The 21,010-nt window shown below is 39.3% G+C and overlaps 1 protein-coding gene across 2 annotated transcripts in view; it reads left to right on the plus strand.

Moving 5' to 3' along the window:
- DNAJC13 (DnaJ heat shock protein family (Hsp40) member C13) overlaps positions 1-19,909 on the plus strand; it is a 153,312-nt gene extending 133,403 nt beyond the window's left edge. The window contains exons 49-57 of one of the 2 annotated variants that reach the window (XR_006335233.1): positions 1,858-2,027; positions 2,195-2,237; positions 2,702-2,875; positions 4,116-4,295; positions 4,724-4,864; positions 6,447-6,590; positions 12,185-12,284; positions 18,037-18,145; positions 19,047-19,066. Coding sequence is in view for 1 of the 2 variants with exons in the window: in XM_043873864.1 (XP_043729799.1) it covers positions 1,858-2,027; positions 2,195-2,237; positions 2,702-2,875; positions 4,116-4,295; positions 4,724-4,864; positions 6,447-6,590; positions 12,185-12,284; positions 19,047-19,153 (1,059 nt within the window). In the remaining variant the exon portion in view is untranslated. Of the gene's footprint in view, positions 1-1,857; positions 2,028-2,194; positions 2,238-2,701; positions 2,876-4,115; positions 4,296-4,723; positions 4,865-6,446; positions 6,591-12,184; positions 12,285-18,036; positions 18,146-19,046 lie in introns of both variants that reach the window. The other variant, XM_043873864.1, reaches the window with a different exon arrangement.
- The last annotated feature ends 1,101 nt before the right edge of the window (positions 19,910-21,010 follow it).

Consider the following 21,010-nt stretch of genomic DNA (forward strand, 5'->3'; position numbering starts at 1 on the left):
TTTGTTTTTCCATGTATCGATTGAAAATGAACATATGGATTATTTCTAGTTTTTGGCTATTCTGTATGATGCTGCTGTGAACACATGTGTGCAAGTTTTTGTGTGGATATGTATTTTATTTCTCTGAGAGTAGAATTTCTGGGTAATATGGTAACACTATTTTTAACCTTTCAAGGAATTATCAGACTATTTTCCACAGTGGCTGAACCATTTTATATACCAGTACTGATGGTGATATCCACCTCTTCTTTAACACTTACTGTATATATCTTCACTGAGTATGGTCATCCCGGTGGGTGTGAAGTGTGCTGCATCAGGGTTTGCTTTGCATTTCCCTTGTGCCTAATGATGTTGAATATCTTTTCATGTGCTTATTGGCCATTTGTACATCTTTTTTAGAGAAATGTCTATTCTCATCCTTTGCTCACTTTTTAACTGAGTTGTCTTTTTACTATTGAGTTGTAATTGTTCTTTATGTATTTTGGATACCAGTCCCTTATCAGATATATGATTTATAAATATTTTCTCCCATTTTGTGTATGTTTTTCCACTTTCTTGTTGTTGTTGTTTTTTTTCATTTTGATGAAGTCCAGTCTGTCTTTGTTGTTATAGCTTGTGCTTTTAATATATAAAAAGCCATTATCTAATCCAGAGTTACAAAAATCTATGCCTATGTTTTTTCCTAGGTGTTTTATAGTTTTAGCTCTTGTATTTACATCTTAGATCAAGTTGAACAAGGGAAATGACATACATCCTATTTTGTGGATGCTCTCTGTCATGTAACTGCCATTGTTTCCTTTAGTTCACTGACTGCCAGGAAGTTCAGGGCTAAATTTATTATGTATTGCTTGCAATTATACAGGGCTTTTGATATTTTCTTTATATACTAATTCCTGTTATTGTCATTCATTCAAAAAAGTTTTTGAGTATCAGCTTGTGCCAGGGAATGAAAATACAGGCACTGACAAGACAGACTGGGCCAGGAAAGATTTCTAAAAGATGAGATTTAACATAGACTTGAATGACACAAAGGAGATGAAACTATGTGAAGACCTGAGGGGAAAACTTGTCTTCCCAGCCTTCATTTTCCCTTTGTCCTTATGTCTCACACTAATTTTCAGTTTGTATGTGTGTGTTGGATGTTATTTTTTTAAGTTGCTTTTTAAATCCTTTTTGGGAAAAGGCACAGTAAAATGTAAAACATGGTACTAAAAATTACTTGTATAACACAAAGCATGAGAAGAATTTGTGAGGGTGTGGGGAGTTTTGGGGAGAGGTGGAGGGACAGATCAGCTGAGGGCTTTCTGGAAAGAGGGGACAGCATGTGAAGGGCAGGATCTGGTAGGTTGGCATGCTTTGGGAACTTCACACACCAGTGGTGCTGGATTTCTTAATGTTACTTAAATTTGAGGTGGAGAGAGGAAATTAACCCAGATAGGTAAGTAGTAGTAGGTCATAGTGAGTCTTGTTAGCTTTGCATGTGTGTGCATACTTAGTTGTGTCTGACTCTTTGCTGTCCCACAAACTATAGCCCGCCAGGCTCCTTTGTCCAGGGGATTTTCCAGGCAAGAATACTGGAGTGGGTTGCCATCCCCTCCTCCGGGGAGCTGGATCTTCCCAACCCAGAGATCAAACCTGAGTCTTCTACATCTCCTGCATTGGCAGGTGAATTCTTTACTACTGAGCCACCATAAACCAAGGTTTATCTGTTTTCTCATTCAGGACTTTTGGATGATAGTTATGGCTCATATCAGCCTTAACACACATTATAGCATCATTCTTAGAGAAAGGTAAAGCAAACCAAATATTGAGATGTTTTCAATAGGTCTTTTTTCTTTCTCAAATTTCCTCATCCAGGTTCGAATTACATTGATGAAATTTCTCCCAAGCGTTTTTATGGATGCCATGAGAGACAACCCTGAAGCTGCTGTCCATATTTTTGAAGGAACTCATGAAAATCCTGAGTTAATTTGGAATGATAGTTCCAGAGATAAAGTGTCCACGACAGTTAGAGAAATGATGCTCGAGTAAGTAAAGACACACATTAACAACTTAGGACCTTCAGGTGGAGTCACTAGGCAGGCACACATTTTCCACATTGTCAGTCACCTCTCCAAGACTTATTCTATAAAGGGTAATGAACGTGTATCTTATGACTAAAGTCTGATGCCCTTTCCTTCTTTTTTTTCCCAAGGCACTTTAAAAATCAGCAAGACAACCCTGACGTAAACTGGAAGGTAAAGTATACTTTTATTCAGAGGAAGGAATTTTACATTTTACTGTAAATTTATTGTTTTAAGTTCCTGCTGAGTGAGTATAAAGCCATCCTCTACTTTGTTACTAAGACACTTAAATCTTCCCCTGGAAAACAAAGTTTTAAACATTAAAAAAAAAAGTAGGAGCATTCACTTTTGGAGTAACTTAATCAAAGGACTTTTTCTGAAAAGAGTAACTTAATCAAAGGAACTTTTATAGAAATTTATTAAGTGAAAATAAAACAAATAATTTTAACTTGATTGTATTAATGACTACTTAAAGCCTAGTTCATTGCATGAAGATTTCTTTAATAGGGTTTTTTATTTCTTTCTTGTTAATGTATTGGACTGGGCAAAAAAAGTTTGTTTGGAGCCCAGACTTTCTTGCCCAGCCCAGTACAACTAATGATTAGTAAATGACTTGACTATTCTTTCTGTATTTAAAGTTGCCTGAAGATTTTGCTGTGGTCTTTGGAGAAGCAGAAGGTGAACTTGCTGTTGGAGGAGTTTTCTTGAGAATCTTCATTGCACAGCCAGCTTGGGTTCTAAGGAAGCCTAGAGAATTTCTCACTGCACTGCTGGAAAAGCTAACCGAGCTTCTAGAAAAGAACAGTCCTCATGTAAGCTTTAGTTGTCAGCCAGACATTTCACATACTTTGCTGAATATGTTGATAGTATTTCTGTTAAAACACCATTCTCATTGACCACGCGTTAAGAGTTGGCTACCTCTTTCAATGTAGCCCCCACACTTAAATTCATATATGCTTGATCAAAAGTGAAACTTCTTAGTCTGAAGAACAATTGCAGAGGTTCTGAAAGGTTTCTGCCATCCCATTTCCAGTGATTGTATGGTTCTTAAGGAGAAACCTAGAGGTTTAGTGTAGAAATCTAAATGGAGGTGTGTCCTGCTAGGGCATATTCTTCACTCAGCTAAAGAAATTGATAGGAGAGTCTTAACTATTGATAAATGAATGAACCCTGTACCTATGCTCAAAGGCTAGCAGGAAAGCAAGAGTGAGTAAGAGAGTAGATTTGGTTTTGGTTTGGCCAGTCATAAACCCCGAAATAGAAAGTTTTGTTATTTGAATCTATATATTGAAAAGAATTGAGGTATGTGATTGTTGTTGAATTAATTAAAAAAGCTGGCTGTCGAGGTGGCTGAGAGCCTGTGTTGTTAGATGGTCCTGGGTGCCAGGTCCATCACTGATAAGCTCTGTGGCCTGGAGTAATACCTCCTGACTCTGCCTCAGTTGCCTCATGGAAAGGTCACAGCATCTGCCTCTAAGGCTGAAGTTTTCATGCGTTTTGATAAATGTGAAGCACTTAGTATAATGTCAAGTACTTAGAAACCATTAGTTGGTATCATTAGGTTTTCAAGACTTTTTAAAAAATATAAACAGTATGTCAGATATTTATATATATATATATATCTTTCTATAGTCACGACTTCTCTTTACTCTGATTTTTACAGAACTGGGGATAACATTCCACTAGTTGTTGTATTTTCCTGAATTATTGATGTTCTCCAGTACTGACAATTCTGTAACATTACCTGGAAATATCTAGTAATATCTTTTGAGAGATGATCTCTAAATAGAAATATCTGTCTGCCGTAGAAATGAGATGTGAAATAGAAATGCCCAGAGAAAATCTGTGTAGATTCAGATATCACATTCTTAGAGTCCTTTAAATTCATGCTTTTATCAAGATGGAGATGTTTGTTGTTCTTTTAGGATTTATGGATCCGTTTTCAAGCGCCAGCACTTAGAATCTATTGTGAACACCAAATAATTACAAAGGACATTTAAGACTTTATCAGTTTTTTATAGTTTGTTTGTTCATTTGTTTTATACCCTCCAGGGAGAGACTCTGGAAACTTTGACAATGGCAACAGTATGTCTCTTCAGTGCACAGCCTCAGCTGGCTGATCAGGTTCCACCATTGGGCCATCTTCCCAAAATTATCCAGGCGATGAATCATAGGAACAACGCCATTCCTAAGAGTGCCATTCGAGTTATTCACGCCCTGTCTGAAAACGAGGTATTGATGATTAATCCATTTAGTAGCTTATAGCTGTAGAATTTGTCTGTGCTCCCTCTTCCTGACTAATGTACATTGCAGAATAAATCCCTTTCCTGCCACGTACCTTCATCCGTATGAACTGCATGATATTGTAACGGTTCTTAAACTGGTTTAAATGATATGATTAATAGGAGACTGAATTTGACTGTCATTATTAAACTTGAACTGATGGGACTTCCCTGGCAGTCCAGTGGTAAAAGCTCCACGCTTCTACTGCAGGATGTGTGGGTTTGATCCCTGGTTGGGAAACTAAGATGCCACATGCCTCATAGCATGGGCAAACAAAACTTGAACTGAATATAGGTTTTTCATATATTATTGTGGTATTTACTGTGTTACATAAATTATTGCTTTCTACAAGTAACCTTCTCTTTTTGGGCACTTAGCTCTGTGTTCGGACCATGGCGTCTTTGGAGACCATTGGCCCACTGATAAATGGAATGAAAAAACGACCGGATACCATTGGTCTAGCCTGTGAAGCAATTAATAGAATGTTTCAGAAGGAGCAGAGTGAATTAGTAGCACAGGTAACTTTCTAGATTCCTATTTTAGGGAAGGCAACATACCAAACAAATAGATTTTCACTTATTTAGCACTGATTTTGGCTTCCCTGACTTGGCAGAGAGGTAACTTGTGAGCTGGTACATATACAATTTTATATTTTATACACACACATAACGGACGGAACATGTATATATACACACAGAAAAGGTGGGCCAGCTACCAAAAATCTTACCACTGTCAAAGTATTTTTGTTATGTTTGAATTTTAAATTTTGATTGTTTACTAAGCATTTATGCTTAACTAGCTTTGTAAAATTTGGTTTATCCTTTTTGAAAGATTCATTCTTGTTTATTCATTCCTTTGTTTCTTAAGTCACGTTTGAAAAGCCCGCCAAGGTTTTTATAGTCCTTTTCAAAGAAAATATAAAAGAAGACTTGGTGGATACCAATGTAAAGTAGTAGCAGACATCAAGGGAACAAAAAACATACAATCAATTTAAAAATCATGGAAAAAGTGATCCTTCTAAAATATAACTCTTAAAATATATGTCATTCTGCACTTAAAAATTTCTTCAGTGTTTTCCCATTATCTGCCAGATGACAAAGTTACATCTCACATCCTTAACCTGAATATAAGGCCCTACATCCTTATTATCTGGCTCTCCTGTTTTCCAGCCCTTTTCCCTCTCAGATCATCCCTCTCCACCCACCCCTACTCCCACCCCTGTACCTCATTCATGCAAGTTAGAAGTACTGGGTACAATTTAAGGAGATAATTGGATGCTCTGAGGTTCAGACTTATAACTGACCAAGCGGGTTGCTGTATTAGAAAGAACATGAGCTAGTTCTGCCACTTGATGGCTCTGTGACCTCAGGCATGTTACTTGGCCTTAACAGTACTCAGATTCCTCATCTGTAAAATAAAGCTGTGGCTTCTCACAAGGTTGTTCTGAGAATAATGTCTATAAAAAGAGGAATACTTACTAAATGTTAGTTGCTTTTTCACCTCTTCTTTTTGAATTTCAGAGTGGGTATTGAAAATTGTGTGGTACCAGAGTATTACTTAGCTTTTATTAGGCCAATAGAAAATGTATGGTGAATGCAAAGGTTGATGTTTTAAGAGAATATGAAAAAAATTAATATTCTCCAAATATTGTTTCACATCAGTATATGTCATTAGAAGAGGCAGACCAGTATACTGGCTATAAGTTCAGGTTCTTTTCTTTATAGGTCTAGATACAGAGTCCATTGTCACCTAGCTCTGTGACTGTCAAGGCCTTCATGTGTTGATTTTTCATCGATAATAATTGTGCCTACATCATTTGATTTGGGGAGGATTAAGTAAAATAATCAGCATATAACATTTAGAATAGTTGATGGAATAGAATAAGATCTCATTAAATAAAAATGTCACTATCATTAGATACCCACCCCTACCCCCAAATTCTGTCTCTGGAATTAAAATAAAGCAGTGTGTTCTCTTCCAGGTAGGATCCTGGGAGTGAAATTATTTCCTCAGTGGATGGCTTACATTTTTTTTAAAGTATATGTGTGTGTATATGCACACATACATACACACACATATATACTTAATATTTTCTTCTAGGCCCTGAAAGTAGATTTGGTCCCATACCTTTTAAAATTACTTGAAGGCATTGGCCTTGAAAATCTGGACAGCCCAGCAGCCACAAAGGCTCAGATTGTTAAAGCTCTCAAGGCAATGACTCGAAGCCTGCAGCATGGAGAACAGGTGAGTCTGCACAGAGGTAACTTTGATCTGCTAATTACGACAAGGCATTTTCAAAACCAGGGGTCTTGACCATTGGTGATCCATGCACCTCAGCTCAGGTTCTACTTAAAGGTATGCTTGTTGACCATAACTGGAGCAGATCCCAAGATCACAAATGGACTATCATATCTGCCTCATAAACACAAACCATATACTTAAATGGGGCTTCCCTGGTAGCTCAGTGGTAAAGAATCCTGCCAGTGCAGGAGATGTGGGTTTGATCCCTGGGTCAGGAAGATCCCCTGGAGAACAAAATGGCACCCCGCTTTGATATTCTTATCTGGGAAATCCCATGGACAGAGGATCCTGGCAGGCTGCAGTCCATGGGGTTACAAAAGAGTCTGACACAACTTAGCAACTAAACAACAACAAATAGTCACCAGGAGGATTCTTTCTCTGGATAGTGATAACATGTTGTACATTCTTAAGCATAGAAGAATGTTGAACATTTAGTGCTGGTTAAGATTAACTTTCAATTCTAGAAGTTATTGTGGTATAGTGATAAACATTCACTGACTCTACCATAATACCTTTAAAAAGATACAGAATATCATTTTAGTTTCATCTCCTTCATTAGTACTTGCAAAGTGTTGGCTATTAGCCCAACAAAGTCTCTCTTGTTGTAACTTAGGTGTCTATTAATGTGTATCAGCTGGGCTTCCCTGGTGGCTCAGACAGTGAAGAATCCACCTGCAATTCAGGAGACCCAGTTTCAGTCCCTGGGTCAGGAAGATCCCCTGGAGAAGGGGATGGCTACCCACTCCAGTATTCTTGCCTGGAGAATTCCATCAACTTATGAGCCTGGGGGACTACAGTCCATGGCATGGCAAAGAGTCCGACGTGACTGAGAGAGTAACACTCCACTCTACAGTTGTTTCAGCTGCGTGTGCACGCCCAGTTCAAACCAATCCAGTAGTTTTCTTTTCCTCATTGGTTTTATCCTTAATATTGCTTCTGAGGCGTTCCTTATTCAGTGTTATTATATAGTCCATTTAGTAATGCTTTTGTTTTTTTTTTTTCAATTGAAGTGAAATTCACATAACGTAAAATTAGCCCTTTTAAACTGAAAAATTCACTGATACTTAGTACATTAACAATGTTGTGGGGCTTCCCTGGTGGTCCAGTGGTTAAAAATCCACCTGCCAATGCAGGGGTTGCAGCTTTGATCCCTGATCCCACATGTGGAGAATCCCACATGGCTCGGGACAACTAAGGCCGTTCACCACAACTATTGAGAACCCCACACCCTAGAGCACAAGGTGAAACCTGAACACCAGAGAAGCCACTGCAGTGAGAAGCCTGCACACCACAACTAGAGAGTAGCCGCTGTTCTCAACAGCTAGAGAAAGCCCACGTGCAGCAGTGCATATGAGCACAGCCAAAAATAAATTTAAAAAAAAAAAAAAGGTTGTATAACCACCACCTACCTGGTTCCCAAAAATAGTTATTAAGTAGTTATTTCCCATTTCTTCTTTCCCTCAGCTTCTGGCAGTCACCACTCTTATTTTCTAGGAATTCTGGACATTTCACATAAGTAGAATTATAGAGTATGTGACCTGTGTCTGGCTTCTGTCTCTTAGCATGTTTTCAGGGTTCAACTGTATTACAGTGTATTTCAACACTTAAATCCTTTTTAAGGCTGAATAATGTTCCATTGTATGCATATGCCATGTTTACCCATTTATCCATTCATAGGTATTTGACCTATTTCTGTTTACTAATGTTCTTCTGTAGGTTTAAACTGACTTAAAGCTTTCCTTTAGTGAATCCACTGTGTTTGTATGTTCCAACTAAAGAAGCATTTTTTAATGCCATTTTCCCTTCTAGCAGACTTATCATTTGAGCTGTTTGGGGTGAAAATAAAGAAGAGAGATGGCATGTGCTATTATAGTCATTAACTGTCTGTTTATTAAACTTGCCTATGGGTGTTCTGAATGCCAAGCAAAGGCATTCCTGTGTACCGCGTGCCCCCCGTCATGCTCCCCTCAACTTGCCACTGGATTCCTGTTAATGAGAATTAACAGAGCAACTCTTGATAACCACCTTCCACTCACAAGGGAAGGAAAGAATTACAGTACTTTCCGAAGTAGGAGCTTGAGCACACTCACAGCAAATCACTTTGACCACTGCTTCGCTCCATGGTTGCGACAGTCTCTTGGACTCTCATGGTCCCCATGTGTACGTCTACTTTAATGCTTCCCCTTATGTTATCTGGCACCATCTGTCTCCCTGCCTGGACTGTGGGCACTTCAGGGGCAGAGAATGTCTCTCATCTTTGTGTCCACCGTGGAAGCCATGTTTTGCGTGCTCCATAAATATTTGATCTGAACCTTGACATGTGAAAGATACCCTCTACGTTGGAATTTCCTAGGTTTTGTTTTTTTCTTTACCTTTTTCCCAGAAAGAAGCATGTCTTGCCTCTTAGTCCACATTTACACACAAGTCGTTTATACTGCACATTTTATATGTGATATACTGATACTGTCTAGATAGTTCTTTGTTGTTCAGTCACTAAGTCTTGTCCGACTCTGCAGCTGGATGGACTGCAGCACACCATGTTTCTCTGTCCTGCACTATTTCCTGGCGTTTGCTCAAACTCATGTCCATTGAGTCAGTGATGCCATCCAACCATCTCATCCTTTGTTCCCACCCCTTCTCCTCCTGCCCTCAGTCTCTCCCAGCATCAGTCTTTTCCAGTGAGTCGGCTCTTCACATCAGGTGGTGAAAGCATTGGAGCTTCAGCTTCAGCATCAGTCCTTCTAATGAGTATTCAAGGTGGATTTCCTTTAAGATTGACTGGTTTGATCTCCCTGTGTCCAAGCAACTCTCTAGAATCTTCTCCACCACAGTTCAAAAGCATCAATTCTTTAGCGCTCTGCCTTCTTCATGATCCAACTCTCACATCCATACATAACTACTGGAAAAACCATAGCTTTGACTAGATGGACCTTTGTTGGCAAAGTAATGTCCCTGCTTCTTAATATGCTGTCTAGGTTTGTCATTGTTTTTCTTTCAGGGAGTAAGCATCTTTTAATTTCATATCTGTAATCACCATCTGCAGTGATTTTAGAGCCTAAATCTGTCACTGCTTCCACTTTTTCCCCTTCTGTTTGCCATGAAGTGATAGGACTGGATGCCATGATCTTTGTTTTCTGGGTGGTTAGTTTCAAGCCAGCTTTTTCACTCTCATTGAGAGGCTCTTTAGTTCCTGTTTGTTTTCTGCCGTTAGAGTGGTATCATCTGCATTTCTGAGGTTGTTGATATTTCTCCCAACAATCTTGATTCCAGCTTGTGATTCATCCAGCCTGGCATTTCACATGATGTACTTTGCATATAAGTTAAATAAGCCGGGTGACAATATACAGACTTGACATACTCCTTTCCCAATTTGGAACCAGCCAGTTGTTCCATGTCTGGTTCTAACTGTTGCTTCTTGACCCATATACAGGTTTCTCAGGAGACAGGAACAGTGATCTGGTACTCCCATCTCTTAAGAATTTTCCAGTTTGTTTGATCTATACAGTTTGATCTACATAGTCAAAAGACTTTCATGTAGTCAATGAAGCAGAAGTCGTTTTTTTTTTAATTCTCTTGCTTTTTTTGTGATCCAATGGGTGTTGGCAAATTGATCTGTGATACCTCTGCCTTTTCTAAAGCCAGCTTGTACATCTGGAAATTCTTGGTTCACATACTGCTGAATCCTAGCTTGAAGGATTTTGAGCAATACCTTGCTAGCATGTGAAATGAGCACAGTTGTACAGTAGTTTGAACATTCTTTGGCTTTGCCCTTCTTTGGGATTGGGATAAAAACTGACTTTTTCCATCCCTGTGGCCATGGCTGAGTTTTCCAAATTTGCAGACGTACTGAGTTCAGCACTTTAAAACACTTTTTAAAATAGCATTATCCTTTAGGATTTTAAATAACTCAACTGGAGTTCAGTCACCTCCATTAACTGTTCATAGTAATGCTTCCTAAGGCCCACTCGACTTCATGCTTCTGGATGTCTGGCTCTAGGTGAGTGACCACACCATCGTGCTTATACGGGTCATCAAAACCTTTTTTTGTTTGGTTCTCCTATGTATTCTTGCCACCTCTTCTTAATCTCTTCTGCTTCTGTTAGATCCTTACTGTTTCTGTCCTTTATTTTGCCCATCCTTGCATGAAATATTCCCTTGATATATCCAATTTTCTTGAAGAGATCTCTAGTCTTTCCCATTCTATTTTTTCTCCTCTATTTCTTTGCATTGTTCATTGAAGAAGGCCTTCTTATCTCTTGTTGCTATTCTCTGGAACCCTGCATTCAGTTGTACATATCTTTCCCTTCCTCCTTTGCCTTTCACTTCTCTCCTTTCCTCAGCTACTTGTGAAGCTTCATCCAACAACCATTTTGCCTTCTTGGATTTCTTTTTCTTTGGGATGGTTTTGGTCACTGCCTCCTGTACAATGTTATAAACTTCCATTCATAATTCTTCAGGCACCCTGAGTAGCTTAGTGGTTTTCCTCAATTTCAGCCTGAATTTTGCAATAAGGAGCTGATACTTTGAAGCACAGTCAGTTCTAGGTCTTGTTTTAGCTGACTGTATAGAGCATCTCCATCCTTGGTTGCAAAGAACATAATCATTCTGATTTTGGTATTGACCATCTAGTGATGTCCATGTGTAGAGTCATCTCTTGAGTTATTGGAAAAGCATGTTTGTTGTGACCAGCATGTTCTCTTGACAAAACTGTTAGCCTTTGCCCTACTTCATTTTGTACCCCAAGGCCAAACTTCCCTGTTATTCCAGGTATCTCTTGACTTCCTACTTTTGCATTCCAATCCCTTATGATGAAAAGGACATCTTTTTTTGGTGTTATTAGTAGTTCTAGGAAGTATTCTAGGTCTTCGTAGAACCACTCAGCTTCAGCTTCTTTGGCATCAGCAGTTGGAACATAGATTACTGTGATGTTAAATATTTTGCCTTGGAAACAAACCAGGATCATTCTGTTGTTGAAATTGCACCCAAGTACTGCATTTCAGACTCTTGTTGACTCTGAGGATTTCTTTTAGGGGATTCTTGCCCACAGTAGTAGATATAATGGTCATATGAATTAAATTCACCCCGTCCTGTCCATTTTAGTTCACTGATTCCTAAGATGTCAGTGTACTTCTAACAGGTCACATCCATAGTTTGAATGAGTGCTTTAAGTTTTAGCTTGAATTTTGCAATATCTTGTCCCCAAACCGCTTCCTCAGAAATACTTCATGAGCCCACACCACAGTCAGCCAGTTGTTACTGTCACATGAATATCTTACTGCCCAAATTACATACAAACCAATAAGTCCAAATAGTCGAGTCCAAGTTTAGAGGGAAGACTGATTTAGGCATTTCTTTGGGTGTGGTTTAATGAGATATGCCTGGTATAGAGTGTTTGATGAATGTGAGGTCTTGGTTCATCTTTGGACCTTTCCTGAGTTGGCCTCTTTTGATTGTCTTGGAAATTTGCTTTTTCTTTTTAATCTAATCTACCAACATCCAGTTTGTTTACGTTCAAAGAGTTTGTTTTACTTCCCTAGGTGAATGAAATCCTGTCTCGTTCTTCAGTCTGGAGTGCCTTCAAAGATCAGAAACATGATTTGTTTATTTCTGAGTCACAAACAGCAGGATACCTCACAGGTAAAGCAAAGCACACCCAATTCTCTTTCCTAAGACATATGGCAGTAGCCATATGGACCTTCCTTTTGCCCTGTCTAGACTGAAAACGGCATTTAGAGAGTTTTCCTAGATTACTATAATAACTACCCATCTTGGAGATGTCATGGACATGCAGTGGACCCCTGATTCTAGCCCAGAAAACATATGGACTGTTGTGGTATTGAATGTATGCTGACTGCAAAGCAGACTCTGCTCAGTTTTTAACCCAGTTAATCCAGGATGTCATACTTTATATTTTGGGTATGGCTGTATTAAAATGTTTATCTTGAACATGTAAATAAAGAGTGGAGAAGTATTTACTCAGAATTATCAGTATCAGAAACATGATAGCATCATTCCATTCTGTCAGATTAGTAGATTGAAGTTCCAGCTGTGCACACTCACATGTCAAATATTTTTTCTTCTAAGTTACCAGTGATTAATCTGTAATTTTATTAAATATTTAAGGTTTGTATTCTCATGGGAGGAAATATATGGGTGTCATAAAGGAAAGGATATTTTGCTGCCTTGGGGTCAGAAGAAGCTCCAGATATTTGTCCATTTGGCACACTTATTTTAACATAATAATTCTGAGATACTCATTTTCATATTGACTTCTGTTTAAAAAGAAGGTCGTAGCATTAAACTACTAAATGCTGAAAAATGAAATATAGTCTTTGGTATTAAAGTTTTTAGTTTGAAATTAACCGTAGGAATATTAAGTGGTTCTTGCCATTGCCTGAAATTATAGTGTATTTTTTAAAATGTCAGCCCTGCAACCTCCTTTACCCAGAGATGATGTAGGTAAATTAAGAAAAAAAATTACTACCCAGTATTTCTCATACCAGTGTGATTGTTTTAATAATCCTTATCGCTAGTATAGAACTTTATAAATCCTGAAGACTAGATCTTGAATAATCAAAAATAGGGACTTTGGAGAAATTTTGCATGGTTTTAATTTTAGAAATGATTGTGACATTACTGCCTTTTTCTCCACTGTAACCTCTTTAATATTAATCCACTAAAATTTATAATCAGAGCTGTTGAATTTACAAACATGTGGTGCTGTGACTGCCAGTCATGTGTATACATAAGAGTAGAGTACCACGGGTTTCCCTTCTGACTTTCCCATCACCTGCCCTATGTTGACTATGGAGAGAAGTACCTAGAATATGATCTTAGTCTCTTCCAAGTCTTTCAAGCTGTAGCTTCTAAGTAGGAGTATGTTCTCATAGACACACCAAGAACTTTACCTCTTTAAATTCTCCCCAGAAAGTTTATACAATACCACCTTTTTTGTATGTAAGAATTGTATGATTGGAAAATCTGCCTTATTTTTTTCTAGCTCAGAGTAAGATTACTTAAAATTTGACTTGAAGACTAGGGAGATGTGTAGATTATAAGCATCCCTAGGAAGGTATCATCTAATTCTTTTGTCCTTGAGTGACCTTCACATCCATTGACCTTCAGTTCAGTTCAGTTCAGTCGCTCAGTCGTGTCCGACTCTTTGCGGACCCATGAATTGCAGCATGCCAGACCTCCCTGCCCATCACCAACTCTCGGAGTATACTCAAACTCATGTCCATCATGTCAGTGATGCCATCTAGCCATCTCATCCTCTGTTGTCCCGTTCTCCTCCTGCTCCCAATCCCTCCCAGCATCAGGGTCTTTTCCAATGAATCAACTCTTCGCATGAGGTGGCCAACTATTGGCGTTTCAGCTTCAGCATCAGTCCTTCCAATGAACACCCAGGACTGATCTCCTGGGTGGAATGGTTGGATCTCCTTGCAGTCCAAGGGACTCTCAAGAGTCTTCTCCAACACCACAGTTCAAAAGCATCAATTCTTCGGCGCTCAGCTTTCTTCACAGTCCAACTCTCACATCCATACATGACCACTGGAAAAACCATAGCCTTGACTAGATGAACCTTTGCTTGCAAAGTAATGTCTCTGCTTTTTAATATGCTGTCTAGGTTGGTTATAACTTTCCTTCCAAGGAGTAAGCATCTTTTAATTTCATGGCTGCAATCACCATCTGCAGTGATTTTGGAGCCCCCAAAAATAAAATCTGACACTGTTTCCACTGTTTCCCCATCTATTTCCCATGAAGTGATGGGACCAGATGCCATGATCTCAGTTTTCTGAATGTTGAGCTTTAAGCCAGTTTTTTCACTCTCCTCTTTCACTTTCATCAAGAGGCTTTTTAGTTCCTCTTCACTTTCTGCCATAAGGGTGGTGTCATCTGCATATCTGAGATTATTGATATTTCTCCCGGCAATCTTGATTCCAGCTTGTGCTTCATCTAGCCCAGCCTTTCTCATGATGTACTCTGCATATAAGTTAAATAAGCAGGGTGATAATATACAGCCTTGACGTACTCCTTTTCCTATTTGGAACCAGTCTGTTGTGCCATGTCCAGTTCTAACTGTTGCTTCCTGACCTGCATATAGGTTTCTCAAGAGGCAGGTCAGATGGTCTGGTATGCCCATCTCTTTCAGAATTTTCCACAGTTTATTGTGATCCACACAGTCAAAGGCTTTGGTATAGTCAATAAAGCAGAAATATACGTTTTTCTGGAACTCTCTTACTTTTTCTATGATCCAGTGAATGTTGGCAGTTTGATCTCTGGTTCCTCTGCCTTTTCTAAAACCAGCTTGAACATCTGGACGTTCACGGTTCATGTATTGCTGAAGCCTGGCTTGGAGAATTTTGAGCATTACTTTACTAGCGTGTGAGATGAGTGCAATTGTGTGGTAGTTTGAGCATTCTTTGGCATTGCCTTTCTTTGGGATTGGAATGAAGACTGACCTTTTCTATTGACCTTACTGGATGGAATAAAAGACTGCAGATGGCCCTTGATGTACTAACAGTTGTGGGTCAAGTCGTCTGTGGTTAAAATACACAAGAGAGAGGGATTTATCTTTAGAGACCTAGAGTTTCTTTCGAAATCATTGGGTCCTCAGCCCCACCCGGATTTCCTAATAATATAGAAAAAATACAGGGATTAAAAAGATTTCTGTCTTGCCTTTCTTTTTACTGGGATCCTTGGGGTGGCTTCTGAATGAGTTGTGAGACGCAGCTTTGATGAGCTGTCGAGAATGAAGGTTAGCAAAGGAGAAAGTCTTGGGTTTATGAATTTTTTCACATCCTTGGTCCTGCTCAAGGCGCAGAAATTCTAGTAAAACCATCAAAGTGGAGGGTGGTATAAATCCCATCCTGGAAAGGGCCTGGGGTTACTGTGTCTATTGTGAAGGTCATTGCTGAAGCCTGCAGTCACATCAGTCAAGATAGGACAATCTGGACTAGTTCTGAACTGTGTTGGCCCCCAAGCTGTCCAGTTCCCAGTGCGTCATCAAGCTGTATGTTCTTTTGTTGTGAAAGTACTGCCGGTTGTACTGACGTGTATTTATTGCTCGGGTTGCCAATTATTTTTTGTGTTTGAACTTTTTTGTTGATGTGTTGCATGTCATTGTTTGCTAAAAGGGGCAAGTACTTCTAATAATGATAAGATCTCCTTATGTGAAACTCCATGGGGTGTATACAATGCTGTATTGAATTGGAATTTTAAATTTACTGCATCCTGCCTTCAGTCTTGAGAAGATTCAGATTGTATCAAGCCCCTCTCTAATCAGTTTGCAAATAAAATAAGGTACTGTGAGAACACAAGTCATCGCCATCCCTTTCTTCTGATATGTGGACTTTATTTAGGAGATAGAGATAAAGTTAATTACTATTTCAAAATAAGATTGGAATAACCAAAAATACATTTATGATTTTCTTCCTGGCTGCTGAGGAAATGTCACTCAATCACATGCTCAGAGTTTGGAATAAAAATTAAAATATTCTAGGCCAGATTACTCAGTGTTGATAAGTTGAGACGAGACTGACTCCCTAGCCTGGCATATTGTTATGTTTTATGATAAATGTTCATTAAAAGTGCCTCAGTGGAACTTTACCCATGGTGTGGGTAAGCTGTATCTGCTCACTGTCCGGGGCCCTGCGTTACTTAACCATCTCTTGGGTTCTAGAAGAGCTTGGTGCTGACAAGCATTTCAACAGTGAAAATCCTCAAATTTCCTCACCTAGAAAATCAGCAGAGAAAGAAAGAACAGGGAAAGGAAGAGAAACAGGCCCAGGCAAAGATGCTTTTAGGAGCTGGAATTGGAGATGAAGAACTTTGTACTGTACACTTAATTATTCTACTTAATTAGAGACAGGTAGGATAGTTAACTTGGCTTTTCCTAAGGTCATCAAAGGGAGAGCGAGTGTTTCTTGGGCCTCTCATCAGACTAGTTCATTAGATCTTTGCACAGTTGGGTTTTTTATCACGTTTTGTTTTTGTCTTTATATGTGTCCAAGACTACACAGTGGGAACCATGTTAGGAAAGATTTCCTAAGGTCACTGTCAGTTTATAGTAGGACACTGCTGCTGAGGCAGGGCTTCCTTTTTTTTTTTTTATTTTCCCCGCTGAAAATCCCATGTTCATTTTCACCAAAGCCCACGCTCCTTTCACTACTCTACTGTGGTGGCCAATTCCGCTCTGTGCGATTCTTTGTTGACTTTTATCTTTTCTCTTCTCTCTTAAGTCCAGCAGCCTTACACTGTGTGCCATGTACCCCATTTCTGGCAGGCCCTCCTCTTTCCTCCCACATGTCTCTGGAGAACACATTGCCCCATCCTAGCAGACTGTAGCTTCCTGCCCCTAGAAACCAGACATGTCTGGAAGAGGCCAGAGATGTGAGAGAGAGCATCTCAGACTCCATTTAAAGAAATATCAGGAATTGACCTGTCTTTCCTAAAGATACTAGAATTTGATCTCCCCTGGATAATCCTTCAGGGTCCATCATTCACAGTTTATATTTTAGCCCAGAGGTTCCCAGACTTTCTCAGTTCACAGTGTCTTCATAGCTTAGTGATTTTTTTTCTTTATCCCTAGACCAAAAGAAACAGTCATCAATTTTATTAAGTAGTTACATTCAAACAACTTGAGAGTAGTCGTACGGTATCCAACAGATGTCACTGTGTCTCCAGATTCAAAATATTCAGTGGTATCCCTGAATTTGCCCCAGGGTGCCTCAGCATGTAGTCTGAGAAGTACATCTTAGTCCATTTTCTATATTCAGTACTCGTGATTTGGTCTCATAATCAGTTCGTTTGATATGAACAAAATTGAGCCCACAATCAGAAGTGCTTAGGGACTACACCAATCTGGAGTGTTCAGGGGGTTATTCTTAAGGGTTTATTCCCTAACAGTCTTGCTGCTGCCTAGGGTCCAGAGTGGAAGGTTGGCAGGAAGTAATATAATGGTGTGGCACTGTAGCTCTGAACTGCCTGTCAAGGGGGTGTGTCTCCTGTCCTCCCTACTGTCTCTCCTGAGCAGTCTAGGTAAGGCCTGGTGTCCTGATTAATTGATAGATGTAAGCCCACCATGCCTTAAAAAACAGAAAATCCGTAAGTTTTCTAAGTTCAAAGTTCCAGGTGCCTGGGCATTCCAGGTGGCATGTGGCAGTTCATGCAGGCTGAGTTGTCTCTGGCTGCGTGTAACCACATGTTACAGTGTCTGCTTTCTTCATATCCTCAGTACAAATGCTCAAGAGGTTAAAAAAAAAAGAATCTATATTGTTCCCCTTTTGTCCTACTTCAGTCCCTATTACACCTTAGCCTCTCAACCTGCCCTGCTGTTTGCACTTCCTTACAGCTTCCCTCGCTGCTTATATTTCTTTTTTCCCCTCAGGTGTCTCTCCTTCCCTTCTCACTGGCAGCAGCCCCCTTCACCTCAGGAGCGGACTCTAGATCCGCTCTGCCAGGCAGCTTGCTAACTTCTGTGTAGCTCTCTGAAGCAGGTAGAGAACCATTTTGCTAAATGCATGCCACTTCCTCTGCCTTTCTAGTCCTAACCCTTCAGTGTTCCCTAGCTGTTTGCTTTGTTTCCTATGATTTCAGCTAAAAATGTTGCTCAATATGTAGTATTATGCTATAGTACAGTGTGTTTTACAAATACTTTGTACAGTTATGCAATGATTCTGAGGTATAATTAAATGTCCCTGCATTGTTTTAAGTTAAACTAGAAGGCTAAAGCCATTATATGCTCATAGGACACATCTTGATAAATGCTGGGATAATGGCATTTTTGTGCACTAGAGACTTAAGAGTCAAGACATATAAAACTAAAATACTGATACCTTTTCCACAGCATTCATGTTTTGACCTATGACTAGGTGTCCAGAGTTTGCCTTATCTTTCCTCAGAGACCCTTGTTCATTTGGTGTTATTTGTTACAGTAGCATTTTTTTGCACCAAATGAAAATAGGTTTAACAAATATAAATGGATGTGTTTTTGTTGTGAATTTCATCAAGTATGACTTTTGAATGGGCTAACTCAAGTACAGAGTTTCTTTCCCATTTTTTTTTCTCATTTGACATTAGCTATATCCTTCAGTGCCCAGGATTTTTTTTTAAATCGAACTTCCCAGATGTGAGAAGGGAAAATTTTTCCATGTTTCCTCACCAGTGTTACTGTCTAGCATAAATTTTGAAACGATTTTTAACTTTGTCATATAGTAACGGCAAACCATGAAAATGGTGTTGCAGGTGTTTGTTAAGATTTTGTTGTATGCTTAGATAATCCTAATAGATTGCATCAGGTCCTTGTGATGGAATGCTTGACCTGGTTCTCACATTTTCATAAAGGTCCATGTTCTCACATGACTGCTCTTTAGAAGGTTTCCATTTTTTCTCTTGCAGGACCTGGAGTTGCTGGCTACCTTACTGCAGGGACATCCTCATCAGTCATGTCCAACTTGCCGCCTCCTGTAGACCATGAGGCAGGCGATCTTGGCTATCAGACGTGAAACTTTCATGAGAGACAATAAACGCTGAAAGGCCAGTGCCCTGTCCACATTCCTCCAGCTGATCCATTGAAGAAAACTTAACTGCCTTTCTCCTGGTTTCATGACAGTGTTATTCCTTTTTCTATAAATATATTTTTATTTAGGAAAAAATTCAGTGATTCTAATTGTATCACGTTACAAGAAAGCACTCTGTGGATCAACCTAAGTGGGTACACAAGAATTTTTTTTCTTGATGTATGTAAGCACATTTTGTTCCTTTATATCTGTTTACAAGACTGTGAATCAAAAAGACAAAGCTTTCTTCCTAGTTTTTATAATGTTTTTTCGAATTAGTGTGACTGTGGGGTTGAACTACAGTCTACAGAGATTGGGAAATCAAAGTCACTCAGCCCCCAGAAGGGCATTTCCCTCTCCTGCCTCAAGTCTGCCTGGCTGTTCTCCCATTGTTGAACACTTTTGGGTTTTGTCCTTGCACCTGTTCACTGGTATCCTCTCCTCAATCATTTAACCTCCTGAGAGCTCACAGTATACGTTGATATATATAACTGGCTTTACCAAATTGAATGAAAAAGAAGCTTGTGCAAAAAAATTTAAAAACAGATGTCAAGATGTTATGTAAGAGATTAGTGTAATTGTGAAATGTTCTATACATTATCAAATATATAAAGCTTTCTATATTGAATGTACATTATACAGATCATTCATATGTGTACATAAAATTTTAAAAATAAAGGGAATTGACTGCTTTGTTAATGATATCTATTCTAGTTTAATTTTTCGCTTTAAAGACCTTATATTTTTATTTCTAAGATAGATTTAGTAGTGGTAGTAAACACAGAATTTGCCTCACATTTCCAGTATCTCATACAGACAGCTACATTGACGTACCTGATCATTCCTAAATCCCTTCATTAATATTTCAGCACATCTATATTTCCAGACACAGCATCTCATTTATTTTTCATACAGTATTCAAGGAGGAGTCAAGCTGTTAATAAATAGTTTAATGTGTGTTACACATTAATTAAGCCTTTGACTGTGTGGATCACAATAAACTGTGGAGAATTCTGAAAGAGCTGGGAATACCAGACCACCTGACCTGCCTCTTGAGAAACCTGTATGCAGGTCAGGAAGCAACAGTTAGAACTGGACATGGCACAACAGACTGGTTCCAAATAGGAAAAGGAGTACGTCAAGGCTGTATATTGTCACTCTACTTATTTAACTTAGACGCAGAGTACATCATGAGAAACGCTAGGCCGGAAGAAGCACAAGCTGGAATCAAGATTGCCAGGAGAAATATCAATAACCTCAGATGTGCAGATGACACCACCCTTACGGCAGAAAGTGAAGAAGAACTAAAGGGCCTCTTGATGAAAGTGAAAGAGGAGAGTGAAAAAGTTGGCTTAAAGCTCAACATTCAGAAAACTAAGATCATGGCATCTGGTCCCATCACTTCATGGGAAATAGATGGGGAAACAGTGGAAACAGTGACTGACTTTTTTCGGGGGGGGGGCTCCAAAATCTCTGCATATGGTGACTGCAGCCATGAAATTAAAAGACGCTTACTCCTTGGAAGGAAAGTTATGACCAACCTAGATACCATGTTATAAAGCAGAGACATTACTTTGCCAACAAAGGTCCATCTAGTCAAGGCTATGGTTTTTCCAGTGGTCATGTATGGATGTGAGAGTTGGACTGTGAAGAAAGCTGAGTGCCGAAGAATTGATGCTTTTGAACTGTGGTGTTCGAGAAGACTCTTGAGAGTCCCTTGGGCTGCAAGGAGATCCAACCAGTCCATCCTCAAGGCGATCAGTCCTGGGTGTTCATTGGAAGGACTGATGCTGAAGCTTTAAC

Source organism: Cervus elaphus, chromosome 19 (genome assembly GCF_910594005.1).
Source record: "Cervus elaphus chromosome 19, mCerEla1.1, whole genome shotgun sequence".
NCBI classification, from domain to species: domain Eukaryota; kingdom Metazoa; phylum Chordata; class Mammalia; order Artiodactyla; family Cervidae; genus Cervus; species Cervus elaphus.